This window comes from Pseudorca crassidens, chromosome 3, assembly GCF_039906515.1.
Source record: "Pseudorca crassidens isolate mPseCra1 chromosome 3, mPseCra1.hap1, whole genome shotgun sequence".
NCBI classification, from domain to species: Eukaryota; Metazoa; Chordata; class Mammalia; order Artiodactyla; family Delphinidae; genus Pseudorca; species Pseudorca crassidens.
In genome coordinates this window covers 169,282,591-169,299,836 of record NC_090298.1, presented here as the reverse complement: position 1 = coordinate 169,299,836, position 17,246 = coordinate 169,282,591, and the positions used below count along the sequence as shown (strand labels likewise).

The window sequence follows — 17,246 nt, the reverse complement described above, 5'->3', positions numbered from 1 at the left end:
TTGAGCTTGTGGTAATTTGTTACAGCAGCCATAGGACACTCATACATCTCAAGTAGCCCCTTCTCATCACTTTCCATATGTCTCCCTGTTTTATTATGTTCAGATCATTTACCAGGACCCGAAAGGGTTTTTGTGTGTGTTTATTGTGCCATCAGTCCCACCAGACAGACTGTGATCTCCATGAGGGCAGAAATCTTACGTCTTATTCTCTGATGTGTCCCCAGTGACTGAGCACGTCCTTGACACAGAACAAACATTTGTAAAAGGAAGGGAGGAGGCTAGGGAAGGAACGACCTCTTTAGAGGGACAACTCAGAGGCAAACAACGGGGGGGACATCTGGGAGCGAATGTTTGTAGGGGGAGGTAGGTTTGGAGCCTGGTCTTTGAGTCTCTGTGACTCAAGATAAACTTGGGTGTGGGGGGGCGTCCAGGGTGCTTCCCTGTGGAGCTGTGTGGATCGTAAGAGCTGCCCCAGTCCTCAGGTGAGCGCTAGGGACACGGGAACGATGTGTAGGTTCCCGGAGCCCAACACACAAGGTAAGCGCTCAACGCTGAGTTCTACGTTTGCTGAATAAAACCACAGGGAACGTAGCTACCAGCAGCCACGTCGCGTGACGACGAAATTTTAACCAGTCGCTGCTCACCTCTAGAGGGCGCAGCGCCTCCTCCTCGGAACTTCAAATCCACACCGACGCCGGAACCTTTTGCTGCGCCCTTACCGAGGTTGCAACTGGGGAGGGAATACAGACGGACTCGAGTGTTGACAGGCGGGGATCTGAACCAATGAAAAGGCAAGCTGTGTACGCAGCAGCCAATAACAGCGGCTGAAGGAAGTGACGGAAGCGGAAATACAAGGATAGATGGTCGGGGAAGTTCGACAAGCACTCAGCCTAATCAGTATTCTCGTGGTCGTGAGAAGAGCAGGAGGTAAAGATGTCGGAGCGAAAAGTTTTAAACGTAAGTATTGGGCAACTAGGGTTTTCGACCTGGGGCGGGACATCTCGGAGCTCGGGCCGAGGAGGGCTACTTATACTCTCCTATTAGGGCCTTTGCTTTCTTCCCCAACGGCCTTCTGCAGGGCGGGGCTCTCTAGAACCCTCCTAATCACCTTCTGCGGGGGGTGGGCCTTCACTAAGCCTTCCCCTCGAGGCTGGGGTGTACCCAGTCACCTGTGGGGGCGGAGCTTAGGCTATTTACCCACTCACTTCTGATAGGATTTTCTGAAAGGAATTATCCAGTCACTCCCGTTGGGGGCGGAGCCTCCTTAGGATATTGGTATTCTCACTTTACATTCTCATCTCCAGGAGGCGTGGCTCTGTTAAGTCTCTCCCCGCTTGGGGTTCTAGCCAATCGTGTTCCTCGGAGGGATTAGGCTTTGCTAAGCTCTTCTGCTCCGCTGGCAGGGACCCTTCCAATTGCCTCAACTTCTCCCAGTTCTGTTGGGGAAAACTGGGACTCTTGGGGTGTGGAGCTGGTCTCTGGAAGGCAGGATTCAGCTTCTGGAAAAGAGCGCTCCGGAATTCTGAGTCCCTGTTCCCCGCCCTTCAGCAGGGTGTGTGCTCCCAGGAAGGGGGTGAGCTCCCCAGCCTGGGAGTGTGTAAGCCTAAGATGTCTGGACGGAGTAGAGAGGAGACCTCCAGACTGGTGGCTTGGAGCCCAGGATGATGTCCCTTACAGTGACTCAGTGCTCTAATCTCTTAAACACCTATATTAGGAATTCAGCCCCAGCCAGACCCAGTGCAGTTGTGTCGGACTTCGAGTCCGTGAAAGTCCTTCCATCCCGAGGATCCAACTGGCAGCCCAGCCATTTCCATAACTTGCTGGTAGATACTTCTGTGTGCCAGGCACAGCTCTAAGTGCCTTGTTCATCAGGTCTTCTCAGGGGGACAGGTTATCCCTTCTTCAGATGAGGAAACTGAGGCCCAGAGAGGTTATGTAATAGCCAGAGAATAGAGGAATCAAACCCAGACACCCCTCCCCGCCAGCTCTGTAACTGATGCTCCTAATCACTGTACCACAGTTTCCCCAGAGCTGTGTCCCTGGGTCTGAATCCTGGATCTGCTGCTCACACTGTGTGACCCTGAGTAGCTGAAACCACCAGAACTCAGTTTCCTCCTCTGTGAAATGGGTACACCATTCTCTGTCTCATAGAGTCTTTGCAAGAATTCCATGAGGCAGGGGACATAAAGCTCTCTGTGTACTACGTGGAGCCTAGTAAGTGCTCAAAATGCAAAGTGCTTTATTTTCTGATTATCGTATGTAGTTCTCTTTCATAATCCAGACTCTCCTTCCCCACATCTCCCATCTCAGGCTCCTGTGCAGAAAGAGTTAATGCAACAGGCTTGAGGCTGCTGCCTTAGAAAGCCTGGCTTGCAATGCTGGACTTTGGCTGGTATCCGGGAACCTGAATTTTGGGATGGTTCCCAATGTTCTCTGAAAAGAATGGCTCCCTGGGGTTAAACTGTTAGTACAAACAGTGTGGTTTATGCTGAGCACCTGCTCCCCTCCGGGAGTCTAGAGTCTGGAATCGTCATACGTGCCGGGCAGAGGTGCCTACACACCAGCCCCCAATGAAAACCCTGGGTGCTGGGTCTTCCTGAGCTTCCCTGGGGGACATTTCGCACACGTTGTCACAATATATCACTGGGAGAATTGACTCCATCAGGAGAAGTCTCTGGAAGCTTGTGTCCGGTCTCCCTGGGCCCCTCCCCACATGCCTTTTCCCTTGGCTCGTTTTTCTCTGTATCCCTTTGCTGTGATGAATAGTAGCCATGAGGACAAGTGTATGCAAGTCCTAGGAGTCCTCTCACCAAATCCTCAAACGTGGGCGTGGTCTTGGGGACCCAGACACAGCTCCCCAGAGCCCCTTCCCTCTGCCCCCAGCCTGCCCCTGCGTCTGAAAGCAGCTCCCCTGACCCTTCCTTCCTCCCCACAGAAATACTACCCGCCCGACTTCGACCCGTCAAAGATCCCCAAGCTCAAGCTGCCCAAAGACCGGCAGTACGTGGTGCGGCTGATGGCCCCCTTCAACATGAGGTGAGCGGCCCCGCGGGCCCTGCGCTGGCAGCACAGAGAGCGCCCCGCCCCCAGTGCGCAGACCACCCGCAGAGAGCGCCCCGCCCCCAGTGCGCAGACCACCCACAGAGAGCGCCCCGCCCCCAGTGCGCAGACCACCCACAGAGAGTGCCCGCCCCCAGTGCGCAGACCACCCACAGAGAGCGCCCCGCCCCCAGTGCGCAGACCACCCACAGAGAGCGTCCGGTCCCCAGTGCGCAGACCAGGTCGTCGGTCCTGGCTCAGACGTGGACCCAGTGAGCGAGTGACCGTGCCAGACCTCACCCTCCTGCCGTTCAGGACCAATCTCCCTGATGTCTCAGAGCTCCCAGCTGGTACCTGTGTCGAGGTCTCAGTCACTGGTAGTAAGAGTGAGCACATGAGACAGGGTCCTGTATGTACATTCACTTCCTCCAGCAGTCCTGTCCGTTCCCGCCCCAGGGCCTTTGCACAAGCTGTTGCCTCTGCCTGGGACACTTTTCTTTCTGCTCTCACATGGCTGGCTCTTTGTTTTTCTTTTTTGGCTGAGTTGGGTCTACACTGTGGTGCGTGGGCTTCTCATTGTGATGGCTTCTCTTGTTGCTGAGCACGGGCTCAAGGTGTGCGGGCTTCAGTAGTTGTGGCTTGCAGGCTCTAGAGTGCAGGCTCAGTAGTTGTGCACGGGCTTAGTTGCTCCATGGCATGTGGGATCTTCCTGGGCCAGGGCTCGAGCCCGTGTCCCCGCATTGGCAGGCAGATTCTTAACCACTGCGCCACCAGGGAAGCCCTGGCTGGCTCTTTTTCACCCTTCAAGACTTGGCTTAGATCTCACCCCCTCAGAGAGGCCCTCCGGATCCCCCTCCCAACCCCCTCCATCCTTCCCTCCCCATCACAGTCCCCAGGCCTCGTCCTTCATACCGCCTCGGAATTACTGTACCTCACCACAATTTTTTACATCTTAGCACATCTGAAACGAAGTGGTAATCAAAGCCACCTTTGTTAGTGAAATTCAGCCCGTGTTTACGTATTCCTTTCTCTCTCCCCTTCCTTCATTCGTTTTCCCTCAGCAGTCACTTACTGGGCACCTGCTGTGCACCAGGGCCTTGGCTGGGTGCCAGGGACACTGTGGGCATCAAGACTTGCCCCACCCCCACCCCCGGGACTTTCCTGGTGGCACAGTGGTTAAGAATCCACCTACCAATGCAGGGGACAGAGGTTCGAGCCCTGGTCTGGGAAGATCCCACGTGCCACAGAGCAACTAAGCCCATGCGCCACAGCTACTGAGCCCGTGTGCCACAACTACTGAAGCCCACGTGCCTAGAGCCCATGCTCCGCAGCAAGAGAAGCCACCGCAATGAGAAGCCCGAGCACCTCAATGAAGAGTAGGCCCCACTCGCCGCAGCTAGAGAAAGCCCGCGCGCAGCAACGAAGACCCAAAGCAGCCAAAAATTTAAAAAATTAAATAAATAAATAAGACTTGCCCCCCTGGAGCCATCTGGTGGGGAGTAGAGATAATACACAAGGGCTCAGGCGTATTCACGAAAGGCGCATGTAGGACACATAGATGGTCACGAGAGAGGGAGAGGGACTGGACGGTGGCCAGGGAGGGAGGGTGCTTCGCTGGGTGGTCAGGCAAACGTTGGAAGGAATGCCAGCAGAACTGGGATCTGAGGAATGGAAGGTGTCACGGGCTATGGGAATTGCAAGGGTGAAGGCCCGGAGGTGGGACTGAGCTGGGGTGTTTGTAGGAACAGCCAGGAGGCCAGGGAGCACAGGATCTGAGCAGGAGGGGCCGCGGGAGGGCAGGGGCCGCGAGCTCTGCCTTGCTCCTTGTGGCATCCCTCCTGGTGGAATCTGCACTTTGGAGGTCAGGATGCCCCATGAACTCCAGGCTTGCTTCCAGGAATGGGTGATAGGCGAGTCTCACCTAGTCTGGGTAGTCTGGGTGCTTCCCAAGAAGGCAACACTTCAGCCGAGACCCAGGCAGATATTAGTGAGAAGAGTATGCCGTCTAAGGGAATCAGTACACACAGTGGGGCAGTCTTCTTGCGGGGTGGGGAGCTTCCCGTCCCTGGAGGTATGCAAGCAGCCATCTGCCAGAATGCTAAAGCGTCCTACCAGTAAGAACCAGGGTATCGAGATGGCTTGAGTCCCTGTCCTGCCCCACAGGTGTAAGACATGTGGAGAATATATCTACAAGGGCAAGAAGTTCAACGCCCGCAAAGAGACAGTGCAGAACGAGTCCTACCTGGGCCTGCCCATCTTCCGCTTCTACATCAAGTGCACGCGCTGCCTGGCAGAGATCACCTTCAAGGTAGGCGGCCAGCCAGTCTGGTCCTTCCTCCCCTGGGGGTCAGTGCTCCTGTCCTCTCCCTCCAGGGAAATCCCATTTCACCTTCTCTGCAGAAAACAGCAAAGGTTTGGGGAGAAGTTCACGGCAGTATTGTTTATAAAGGCAAAAAAATCAGGAGCAACCTAGATGTATGGTGATGGGATTCAAGGGACAAACTACTGTACAGTGGAATATTGCACAGCCAGTAGCAGTCACGTTTTTACTTTGTTACTCTAAGGGTGGTATTAAAGATTTGAGGAAAGGATGAAGAGAACTTATAGTTTTCTCTTCACATACTCTTGTACTGTTTGAGCATTTTTTTTTGCTAGGGACTTTTTTCCTTTGGTTAAAATAAAAAGTACATTAAAAAATGATAGGGCTTCCCTGGTGGCGCAGTGGTTGAGAGTCCGCCTGCCGATGCAGGGGACACGGGTTCGTGCCCCGATCCGGGAAGATCCCACATGCCGCGGAGCGGCTGGGCCTGTGAGCCATGGCCGCTGAGCCTGCGCGTCCGGAGCCTGTGCTCCGCAATCGGAGAGGCCACAACAGTGAGAGGCCCGCGTACCGCAAAAAAAAAAAAAATAAATAAATAAATGATATATTTTAATTACTCCATCAGGAGTAATTAAAGCTGTCTTCTCTAATTCCAGGATGTTCTCTTCACCCCAAAATTAAGCCCCAGCCCTGTCAGCAGTCACTCCCCATCCCTCTCCCCAGCCCCTGTCAACCACGAATCCACTTCCTGTGTCTGTGGATTGCCTATTACGGACATTTCTTTATCAGTGGAATCACTCTGTAGCCTTTTGTGTCTGGCATCTCTCACTGAGCATCATGTTTTCAAAGTCCATCAGTGTTGTAGCATGTATCAGTGCTTTACTCCTTTTCAGGGCTGAGTAATATTCCACTGTGTGGATGGGCCACATTTTCTTTATCCATTTGCCAGCTGATGGGCATATGGGTTGTCTCCAGAAAATGTCTCTTTTTACCTGAATTATGAAGTATGTGTATATTTAGATTTTAATGAATACATATGACTTTTTTTAAAGACTAGAGAAACTATGGCAAAATGTTATAAATCGGCCTTTATAGTGAAGAATTTCAAATAACTAGGATTGCATATATGTGTGTATGTGTATATATACATATGTGTGTGTGTGTGTGTGTGTGTGTATGTGAGCATATGGTAAAAACAGAACTCCCACAGTAGTGCAGGATTAACACTGGAAAATTTGTTTACTGCTCCCCTCTGCCCAGCCAGCCCCCATGCATAGAGACAGTTATAACAGTTTCTTGTGTGGCTTTCAAAAAATGTGCTCTGCCTACACATGCACACACAGGGATCACTCTCTTCCTTGCTGTTTCTTTTTAAATAGTAAGCTTCTTATTTTGGAATACTTTTAGATTTACAGAGAAGTTGCAAAGATAGCACAGAGAGTTCCCATCTGCCTCTCACCAGCTTCCCCTCCTGTTAACGTCTTCCATTTCCACAGTGCATCCGCCACAATAAGAAACCAACACTGGATCATTACTGTTAGTCAAATTCCAGACATGATATGGATTTCAATCTTTCTACTAATGTCACCTTTCTGTTCCAGGGTCTCATCCAGGATACCATGTTACATTTTTGCTTCTCCATTTTATAAACACAAATAGGAGCATACATACGTGATGTGTAATTCATAATTAAGGGAAGAAGGTCAAGTGCGTGCACACACGCGCGCACACACAGACACACACACACCAGAAAAGATGTGCAGAGGTCCAGAGACTTTTATTTGCAAACATGTGGAAGGTGAAGGGCAGGAGGGAGGGAGTGGGCAGGTGGAGAAGGGTCTGCAGGTCTATGCTCGGGAGTTCAGCGATTCTGCAAAAGGGGACAGGAGCACTAGAAAGAAAGAACTGTACTCGCCAAAGCCATAAGGCAAGAAAAAGAAAGAATTGGTATTAAGAGGAGTGAAACACGGAGAGAAGGTGTCCCAGGCTGCTGGCTGCTGTTCAGCAGAAGCTCTTGATGCTCAGAGATTTAGGAGCTGATGTCTGCCCACCCTCCCTCCCAGACAGACCCCGAAAACACAGACTACACCATGGAGCATGGAGCCACGCGGAACTTCCAGGCTGAGAAGCTCCTGGAGGAGGAGGAGAAGAGGGTGCAGAAGGAACGGGAGGACGAGGAGCTGAACAACCCCATGAAGGTGAGTGTGTGCAGGTGCGTGCGTGCATGCATGTGTGTGTGTGTGTGTGTGCGCGCGCGCGCGCGCACGTGTGCCTGTGCTTCGGTGCTGGCGGAATCGGTGCCCCTTCCTGCCTCAGGCCTCCAGGCAGGGTGATGGGGTGGGGAGTGTGGTCAGCAGAACTCTAAGATGTTCCCAGAGCCCTGACTCCTGGTCACACACCTCATCCAGTCCCAAGACTGTGCATACAAGGATCCTATTCCTGTGACTAAGTTATGTTAGGTTAAACTACAGCACAGTCGCCCTTGTAAGAGGGAGATTATCCGGATGGTCCCCTTAATACGGGTCTAGAGTCAGAGACAGAGGACGTCAGAGACATGAAGGACTGACACTGTGGAAGTGGCCACGTGGCAGGGAACAGCAGGCAGCCCCTAGGAGCTGAGAACAGCCCCTAGTCAACAGCCAGTAAGAAGGCAGGGACCTCAGTGCCACAACCACAAGGAACTGAATTCTCCAGCAGCCTGAGTGAGCTCAGAAGAGGGCCCTGGACCCTTGATCTCAGCCTAGCAAGACTGCCAGGGAACCCAGCTGTGTCGGCCCAGACTCCCAACCCACAGAAACCAGGAGACAATGAATTCGTGTTGTTTTAAGCCACTGGGCTAGTGGCAAATTGTGGCACAGCAAGAGAAAACTAACAGGGAGTCAGGAAGTTGGACTTCGGAACGCCAGGTGCTTCCTGCAGCCAGCTGCCCCGCGGTTTTCTAAGGAGGTTCCCATTAGGCTAGTTTGGATTAAGACTAGAAATAGAGAAGGAAACGTTCTCTTGACCATATCCTGGCTGTGTGACCTTGGCCAAGGCACTTGGCCTCTCTGTGTCTCAGCGTCCTCATCTGTAAAATGAGATGAGAATTGTGCCCCCCTCGTACACTTGTGGTGAGGGTTAAATGAGTTCATACACATAAAACTCTTAGATCACAGCTTGGCACATAGTAATTCATAAATATTGATACTCCTTTTGTTATCCCTTAAATAAGTTATTTTCATCTTTAACTGGACATTTTTTTTTCGTCTTTCTCATAAATAGTAGGAAGTCCATGTTCTCCTCTGTCTCCTCCCACCCCCATAATTCCCATCTCTTCCTGGACCCTCATGCCTCTGCCAGCTGTGTTTTCTGGTCAAGCCATGTCAGATCTGATCCGATGTTTTCAGCAGCCGTGCGGAGCAGCAGGGAGGGAAATAGGCCTTAGAGGCAGTTTGCTGTATTCCTGGAGCTCCCTCAGTGCTGTCCACGTGCTGCTCTAGTTACTGCTACACTGGCCAGCACGGGGTTATTACCCTGGTACTGGTTAGCTGTCCTTGTGTAACAAGTCGACTCAAAACTTTGCAACTTCCAGCATTTATTATCCCACAGTTTCTGAGGGTCAGGAATCCAGGAGCAGCTTTGCTAGATGGTTCTGTGGGTCCCTCCCAAGGTCACAGTCAAGCTGTCTGCCGGGGCTGCCTCATCTGATGGCTCAGCTGGGGCTGGAGGAGCCACTTCCAGGGTGGCCCCCTCACGTGGCCATTCCCTGGAGGCTTCATGTCCTGTCCACATGGGCCTCTCCACAGCACTGCGTGAGCCTCCTCACAACATGGGGGCTTCTCCCCCTCCCCCAGCGAGAGTCCCAGAGAGAACAAGGAGGAGCCCCGGGCCTTTTATGATCTGTCTCGGAAGGGACACACCGTCATTGGTCCTGTTGTGTTCATCAGAAGCGAGTTACTACAACAGCCCACCCTTACAGGGAGGGGAGTTAGGCTACACCTCTGGAAGGGAGGAGCGTGAAAGAATTTTTGGACGTATTTTCAAACCACCACAACTGCCATTTCCCAGAGGGTTAGTTCAACAGGGTCACATAGCCAGGAAGCAGCCAAGGCAGGATTCATTCCCAGCCCCGCCCGGCTCCAAAGCCACCTCTCTGAGACCTGGCGGGGCCGACCTCACCTCTCTGAGCCTCAGTTCCTTTGTCTGTAAAGTGGGGGTTATTGTGAAGATTAAACGAGATTATGTCTGGAAATATCTTAGCCTGGAGCCTGGCACACAGCAGTTGCTCAGATCGTCTTTTTTAAAAATCTTTATTACTTTTGCTTAGTGACGGAGCCAGGCTGGAAGTCCAGGCCACCTGGCTCCACCGTTGACCAGCCGCATGGTCTTGGGCAGTCACTTCCCCTCCCCGAGCCTCAGTGTTCCGAGCCGTGAAATGGGTACAGCTGTGGGACCGGGTGCTGTGGATCGAGCCCCAGGGTGGGGGGGTCTCCCCTTGCCCATGGTGACCCCAGAGGCCAGGCAGGCCACGTGGAGGGGTGGAATCCCAGCTCACTCAGCCCTGTGTCTGCACACCTGCCAGGTGCTGGAGAACAGAACCAAGGACTCCAAGCTGGAGATGGAGGTTCTGGAGAACCTGCAGGAGCTCAAGGACCTGAACCAGCGGCAGGCACACGTGGACTTCGAGGCCATGCTGCGGCAGCACCGCCTGTCGGAGGAGGAGCAGCGGAAGCACGAGCAGGCGGAGGACGAACGGGAGGCGGCGTGAGTCCCGGGGCGCCCGCCCCCCCACAGCCTCTACAGGGTCCTTCCCTCTGCCTGGAATCCCCCCTTCCGGACCTTTCCACAGCTCCCTCGTGCGTCACCGTCTCAGGGAGGCCTTCCCCGCATCTCCCTCCCCATCTCGCTTTGTGTCTCATGGCGTCTCTGTCGGGGCCCCCAGGATCACCCCCAGGTTTGATGAGTTAATTACAGTGAAAAGTTACGGCGAAAAATCAGCAGAAGGAAAAGGCAGGTGGGGCAGAGTTGGAGGACCGGGCGCAGACTTTCAGAGGCCTCTCCCGGTGGAGTCCCACAGGACAGGCTTAATCCCCCCAGGTGAGACATGACGGCAGAGGGAGGGGCGCTCCCGGGGGAGGCCCACGAGACCCAGCCCGGGGTTCTCACTGGGGGCCGGTCACGCAGGCACCTTGGCCCGGCACGGCCAAGACCCCAAACCCAGGAGGAGAGCAGATGCCCGTGCAGACCCCATGTCTGCACAGTGTCGGGACAAGGAGCCCCCCCATCAGTGAGGGTGGCAGGAGCCCCCAAGTCCAGATCCAGATGCCCCCCCCAAGGGCTGGCCTGGTGAGCCAACCTTTCTGAGGATCTGGCCTCAGGCCTGCTGTGTTCATGCTTCTGCCCGGCACCTCCCACTCTCTGGAACCTTCTTGCTGATTTGCCCCTTTCCTGATTTATTATCTATCTCCCCTCATCTAAAGTCTGAACAGGGACTTGCTCTGACCTCTGCATCCATGGCCTGGAACACGGTCAGGCACATACTAGCTGCTGTTGGATTGGCGTAGATAACAGTGAGAGGAGTCTGCGTTTAGCGAGCCCCTTCTCGGTGCCAGGCACTGTTCTGAGTTTGGCTCTGTCATTATGGTGGTCAAGAGAACTGAGGTTCAAGGAGCTCCCAGCACAGCCCTGACTGAGGCCCCCCAGCTGGGGTTCAAACCCAGAATGGTTCTGGCTTCCAGGCACTTAACCACCCCACTGGGCTCAGTGGACAAAGAACTTTTTTTTTTTTTTTAACTTATTTATTTATTTTTGGCTGTGTTGGGTCGGGTCTTCGTTGCCGCGTGCGGGCTTTCTCTAGTTGCGGCAAGCAGGGGCTACTCTTCGTTGCAGTGCCTGGGCTTCTCATTGCAGTGGCTTCTCTTGTGGAGCATGGGCTCTAGGCACACAGGCTTCAGTAGTTGCAGCACACGGGCTCAGCAGTTGTGTCTCGTGAGCTCTAGAGTGCAGGCTCAGTAGTTGTGACGCACGGGCTTAGTTGCTCCGTAGCATGTGGGATCTTCCTGGACCAGGGCTCGAACCCGCGTCCCCTGCATTGGCAGGCGGACTCCCAACTGCTGCGCCACCAGGGAAGCCCCTGGACAAAGAATTCTATTTTAAAGTTATTTGTGCATCCCCATCCCCCACTCAGTGAGATCAGGACAGGGCAGCCAGGCAGTGCACCTCAGTGTGTGTGTGGGGGGGTCCTGGCCATTGTCCCACAACAGAGCACGTTCCCAAGTCCCACGTTCCTTCCCGCAGGGCCTTAGTGGAAGAATCTAGGAAACGAAGACTCCTGGAAGACTCCGATTCAGAGGAGGATGCTGCCCCCACCCAGCCCCAGCAGGCCCTCCTGCCCAACCCCACTGCCATCCTGGACGAGGTGAGTGTGGCCTGCCTGCATCTCCACATGCTCTCAGGTGAAGCAGGGACAGAGTAAGCCAGAGGTTGGCTTAACTTTGTCTTGAAAGGCCAGTCTGGGTCGTAAGTGGTCAACTCCACATCATAGCACTAAACATAGCACTAAACTTGCTACGTAGATAGTACATGAATAAGTGGGTGTGGCCGGGTGCCGATAAAACTTTATTTACAAAAACAGGTGACAGGCCTCCGGGACTGTAGTTTTCCACCCCTGCTTCAGCTGCAGAAACAAGGAGACTCCCCACACTTAGAGACATCAGGCAGACGTTTATTTCTCAGTCACTTCACAGTCCTGGGCTGGACTCCCAGGCAGCCCTGCTCCATGCAGTCACTCAGGGATCCAGACTCCTCCCATCTCCTAGTTCTGCCCCGTCCTAGAACATGGATGCCAACTCTGCGGTCACAGCTGGCTCAGAGCACCCTGGGGTTCCAGCTGCAGGAAGGCAGAGCATGTGTGGAGGACCACCAGCCAGCGCCTGGAGGCCCAGGTTCAGATGCAGCCCACCTCCATTCCCCTCGAGTCCCAATGGCCGGGCATAGTCACATGGCCGCATCCTGCCTTTGCAAGGGAGGCTGGGAGCTGCCTCCTCTAGCTGCCCTTGCTGGCAGAAAGAAAGAAGAGGGTTTGGGGAGGGAGCGAGCCTTTTCCGCCACAGATGTCTTATCCAAGGTGGTCAAGGCCACTCTGATTTGTTAATTGAAGGAGGGGGTTAAAGTGGGAAATCATAAATAGCACAGACACCCCCAGAAACTTATTATTTTAATTCAAAACATGTTCCTGGTCTGTATTAGTTAAATACAAGTCCAGCCACTGGACAGGACCCAAGTGACAGCCACTTCAACTACATGGAAGTTACTTTTCTCTCGAATAACAATTGTGCGGGGCTGTGCAGAACAGAGAAGGTGGACCCTGGTGTCCGGGTCCTCATTGTCCTGCCGTCCCAAGGATGATGCCCTCATTGCAAGGCAGCTCAGTGCCACGTCTGCATCCCAGCCAGTGGAAAGAGGTGGGGACAAGGGAGGAGGACATTGAGGGTAACTATACCCTTGATTGAGTACATCCTTCTGCTCACACCCCATTGGTCAGAACTGAACCACCTGACCACATCCTGCTGCAAAGGAGGCTGGGAAATGTAGTCTTTCACTGAGGCAACCACATTCCAGCTGAGAATTCTGTAAGTGTCTGAAGAGAGCGGGTTTGGGGGTCGCGTACTCTCACCCATTAACCTTTTGACATAGAACCAAGGTGTTTTCCTTGAGGCTGTATCCCTGATCAGAGTTCTCACGCTGTCTCTCTTGCATAAACCAGCCTCAGAATTCATGGTCTAAAGTTTCCTCTTCTTTTTTTCTTTCAAGTGGAACAAGAGATTGAAGGTACTTTCAAAGCAGTCTGGCCTTGTATGATTTCCCTCCAGTCTTTTTTTTTTAATAAATTTAGTTAGTTAGTTAGTTAGTTTTGGCTGCGTTGGGTCTTCGCTGCTACTGCGCTCGCTTCCTCTAGTAGCAGCGAGCGGGGGCTACTCTTTGTCGTGGTGCACAGGCTTCTCATTGCGGTGGCTTCTCTTGTTGCAGAGCACGGGCTCTAGGCGTGTGGGCTTCAGTAGTTGCAGCACGCAGGCTCAGTAGTTGTGGTTTGCAGCCTCCGTAGTTGCAGTGCACGGGCTCAGTAGTTGTGGCTCACGGACTCTAGAGCACAGGCTCAGTAGTTGTGGCGCACGGGCTTAGCTGTTCTGTGGCATGTGGGATCTTCCTGGACCAGGGCTCGAACCCATGTCCCCTGCATTGGCAGGCGGATTCTTAACCACTGCGTCACCAGGGAAGCCCACCTGCCAGTCTCTTACAGTTACCTTGCTCGTAGCTAATTTGATGGTGGACTTCTTGTATTTTGCTTTACACAAACTTCACCATAACTTTTACGGAAACATCTCTCTTTGACCCCTCTGTTCCCTGGGTTTAGTTTAATGGGGACATGGAATGGCGTTTGACGAAAGGTGAAGGATAGCAGCTAGCTCCACCAGTCAGTTCAGTGGTGCCAGATGAGCAAGCTTCGGCTAGGACTGCCGGTCTCTCCCTGTGCCCCCAGCGGACAGCCTCTGTCTCGGTTACTACACACAGGGGATGCAGTGAGGCCGCTGTGTCCTCCTCCTGCCCCCACTCCCCGCCCCAACTGTGCCAGCCCCCTCGGATGGGCCAGGCTCAGTCCTGCCTCCCATCTCTGCTTGCTGACCTCAGCACTGCGTTCTGACCTCGGCTCTGCTGGCCCCCGATCAGCAGTAGCTGTCCCCCCGACGCTGTCACACCACCCTAACTTCTTTCTTTCACATCACTGATCAAGACAATGGTGTCTGGGGACTTCCCTGGCAGTCCAGTGGTTAAGACTTCCTATTCCCAATGCAGGGGGCACAGGTTTGATCCCTGGTCGGGGAACTAAGATCCCTCATGCCGTGCAGCCAAAAAAAGAAATAGACGATGGTGTCCTGAGCATCTACTTGCTCATCCACCCTCTTCCTCCCCAGATGGTGAGCTCTGTGCGGGCAGCCCCCTGCCATCATGCTCCCCCTGCACCCTCAGCTCCCAGCTCCGACAGGGCCTTCTGCATCTAGTGGTTTCCAGTTCCTCTATTTAAACATCAAACAGATAAAAGGGGTCTCTTCTGGTGCGACTGAAGAGCTGGAGGTGGGGCTGAGCCCCTCTCTGCCTCCCGCTAACTGGTCCCCAAAGTGGGTGCCCCCATCTTCTGTCATTCCCTCAAACACGTTGATTGAGCACCTACTACAGACCCAGCAGTGAACAAGGCAGGACCCCGCAGCTTGGTTGCGGAGGCAGTTAATAAGGCAGTGGAGGCCACTGCGGGCACAGACATGCAGCACGCACTTGAGCTTGAAATGTGAGGAAAGGCTTCCCAGGGGAGCAGGTACTTGAGATGGGTATTGGAGGATGAGTAGGAGTTCACCAAGTGAACTAGAAGCAAAAGGGGCATTCCAGGTGGAGGGAATGGCATGGGTAAAGGCGTGGAGGTGAGCGGTCACAATGTGATTTAGGAAGTGTAAGCGCAGGGTGTGGGGGGGCCACAGAGGAGTTTTGAGCAGGAGAGAATTGGTCAGCACAGCAGGGGGAGTGGGAATGGCAAAGATCCTGGCTCAGCTGGGGACTAGGAACCGGGCTGCCAGAGAAGGAGCAGGATCTGGGACAGACCCCCCCAGTCATGCCTGCCCCCCGCTACCCCCGCCACAAACTGCAGGCCCCAAAAGCCAAGAGGAAGGCAGAGAGCTGGGAGCGCAGTGTGGGCACCTTTGGCAGCAGTCCCCAGCTGTCTGGCCTGGTTGTGGTGAAGAAAACAGACCTGGGCCGCAGCATCCAGCGAGGAGGAGTCCTGCCCGCCCCAGGTAGGTTCCTGCAGTCCCTTAGCTTCATGCAGTGCCAAGGGTGGCCACCAGGTGGCAACAGCACCCCTGGTGCTGTTCCGGTGCGGGTTGAGGTGTGCCCCCAACCAGCGGTAAGGGGAGAAGGGCTGCAGTTCCCTTTTTTTCTTGTAATTACAAAAGGAGCAAGTGCTTGCTTTTAAAACCCAAGTCAGATAGAGGCGTGTAGGACAAATTGTCTGCACCTCGGTGGTTGTGTCGCCGATGCTTTGTGTGTGTGGCTCCTCGGACCCTCGGGAGATGGAGAATTAGGGTGAGGTCGGCCCGATGAGGTGGAAAGAGCAGGCTTCCAGGGCAGGCATCCTGGGTGAAGATCCCTCTGCCTCCACGCGCTCGTTCTGTGGCCTTGGTCGAGGGCCCTCAACCCCGGTCCTCAGCTTCCTGTCCTGGAAGCTGCTCATGACAACAGGACCAACCTCGTAGGGCCTCGTAGGGTTTGGGGGCTGATTCCATGAGCTGCTCCATGTCGGGCGCCTGCAGTAGATCCTGGCACCCAGCGAGCCTTGCGGATACACAAGCCATTGTTATCAGAACAGTTATTACCCCATTTATCAGATGAGGAGACTGAGGCCCAGAGAGGTGAAGCTGTTTGCCCAAAGCCACACAGCCAGTGTGGGTGGTGGAGCCAGGGTCTGCCCCTCTTTGTCACTTGGGACTTGGAGTGTTTCCGTTTTCTGTGTTGCACCCCCGGCATGGGCACCTCTGCCCACCTAGATCAGCTTTTAGAAGCGGAGCTGCTGGGTCAAGGGGTGTGCAGTTTAAACCATGATGGGTCTGCCAGGCACTTTCCACAAAGGCTGCAAACAAGCAGGAATGGCCCAGTCCGCCTGGAACTGTCCCGAGGTGGGCTGCCGGGACGAGGAGGCACGGTGGGCTAGCTCTCGCCTCTCCTCCAGATGCAATGAAGAACGGGCAGGTGGCTGGCCCTGCGCCCCAGACGTCTGGCACCTCCTCCCTGAGCCAGCTGGGTGTGTATTCCGACAGCGAGGACAGCAGCGGCAGCAACTGAGCCCTGCCCCCAGGCCCTTCCCCAGGTCAAGATCACACAGCCAGCTCCAGCCCATGGTCGGGGCAGGAGGCCCTGGGACCAACTGGAGTCACCACTGGACAAGCACAAATGACCTCCAAGGCTGGCGGGGTCAGCAATGGCTTCAGCTGAGGGACTCAGTTTCTCTCCCGTCCCCCCACCTTCCCTGCTCCGGAGCTCGGGGTCCCCAGCTCACGTGGCGGCATCCCCGGAGCAGCTTCTGACAGGCCTTCGAGGTCGTCGCGGCTGACATTCCGAGATGCTCTGGGCACGTGGGTGAGCCCACCCACCAGTGGTTGGCTCCATCCCCGCCACAGAACCATCTGGAACCCATGAAAGGAACCTGCTGATCTGGCCTGGGGGTACCTTCTCTCTGCCAGCATCTGAGGAGGGGGCTGCAGAAGCATGCAACCTAGCCAGTCCTGGACTCTTGGCTCAGAAACTGCAAGATAATAAATGTTCCTTGTTTCATACACTCCGTTGGGGGATAATTTGTGAAGCAGCAGTGGAAAGCTGATACGGTCATGTAACCAGCAAGTCTGATTCCAAAGCTCATGTTCTTTCAAGATTGCCAGATTCCAGCTTGTGTGATCTCCTGCTGCAGTATTTTCTAGTTGAAGGTCCTGTGCCCCCGCCAGACTGCTTCACAACTTGATCAGCCCCCGTCTCTGGTCTCCCACCCCTCCCGGGGTCACAGACGTTAGCCCTCCTCTCACACACAGACACACACACACAGACTGTCATCTGGCATTTGATAATGAGGCTTTGTGTTTTTCACTGTCAGAGTTTAGGGGATGAAACGACCCCACTTTGGGGATTCGCTTTCCTAAGGTGATTTCCTTGCTTAGGACAGCACAACGAGGTGAACCAGGGTCCAACCAGGGCTTCTGATGAGGGCTTGGGGGTCTTATATTACAGCTCCATGGCTGCGAAGACAGGACCTGGGTGGGTCTGATTCCAAAGCCCTGACAGGGACTCCCCTGGCGGTCCGGTGGTTAAGACT

At 54.3% G+C, this 17,246-nt stretch overlaps 1 protein-coding gene across 2 annotated transcripts; it reads left to right on the top strand.

Annotated features, from left to right (window-relative positions):
• Window positions 1–824: 824 nt before the first annotated feature.
• Window positions 825–16,718, top strand: YJU2 (YJU2 splicing factor homolog). Of its 2 annotated transcripts, XM_067734163.1 has the most exons (9): window positions 825–957; window positions 2,936–3,036; window positions 5,203–5,347; window positions 7,423–7,557; window positions 9,921–10,102; window positions 11,636–11,756; window positions 13,151–13,168; window positions 15,036–15,180; window positions 16,113–16,718. In XM_067734163.1, exons 1-9 carry the CDS (start codon window positions 934–936, stop codon window positions 16,223–16,225), a joined length of 984 nt encoding a protein of 327 aa, XP_067590264.1. In that variant the 5' UTR covers window positions 825–933; the 3' UTR covers window positions 16,226–16,718. The 2 variants fall into 2 exon arrangements, with proteins under 2 accessions (XP_067590264.1, XP_067590265.1); XM_067734164.1 differs by lacking the exon at window positions 13,151–13,168.
• Window positions 16,719–17,246: the final 528 nt, after the last annotated feature.

Bases quoted from the DNA above. Each gene is read 5' to 3' on its own strand.
- YJU2 (XM_067734163.1), top strand. From the start codon at position 934: ATGTCGGAGCGAAAAGTTTTAAAC. The intron at 5,348-7,422 runs GTAGGCGGCCAG...CCTCCCTCCCAG, and splicing joins TGGCAGAGATCACCTTCAAG to ACAGACCCCGAAAACACAGA. The intron at 10,103-11,635 runs GTGAGTCCCGGG...TCCTTCCCGCAG, and splicing joins GAGGACGAACGGGAGGCGGC to GGCCTTAGTGGAAGAATCTA.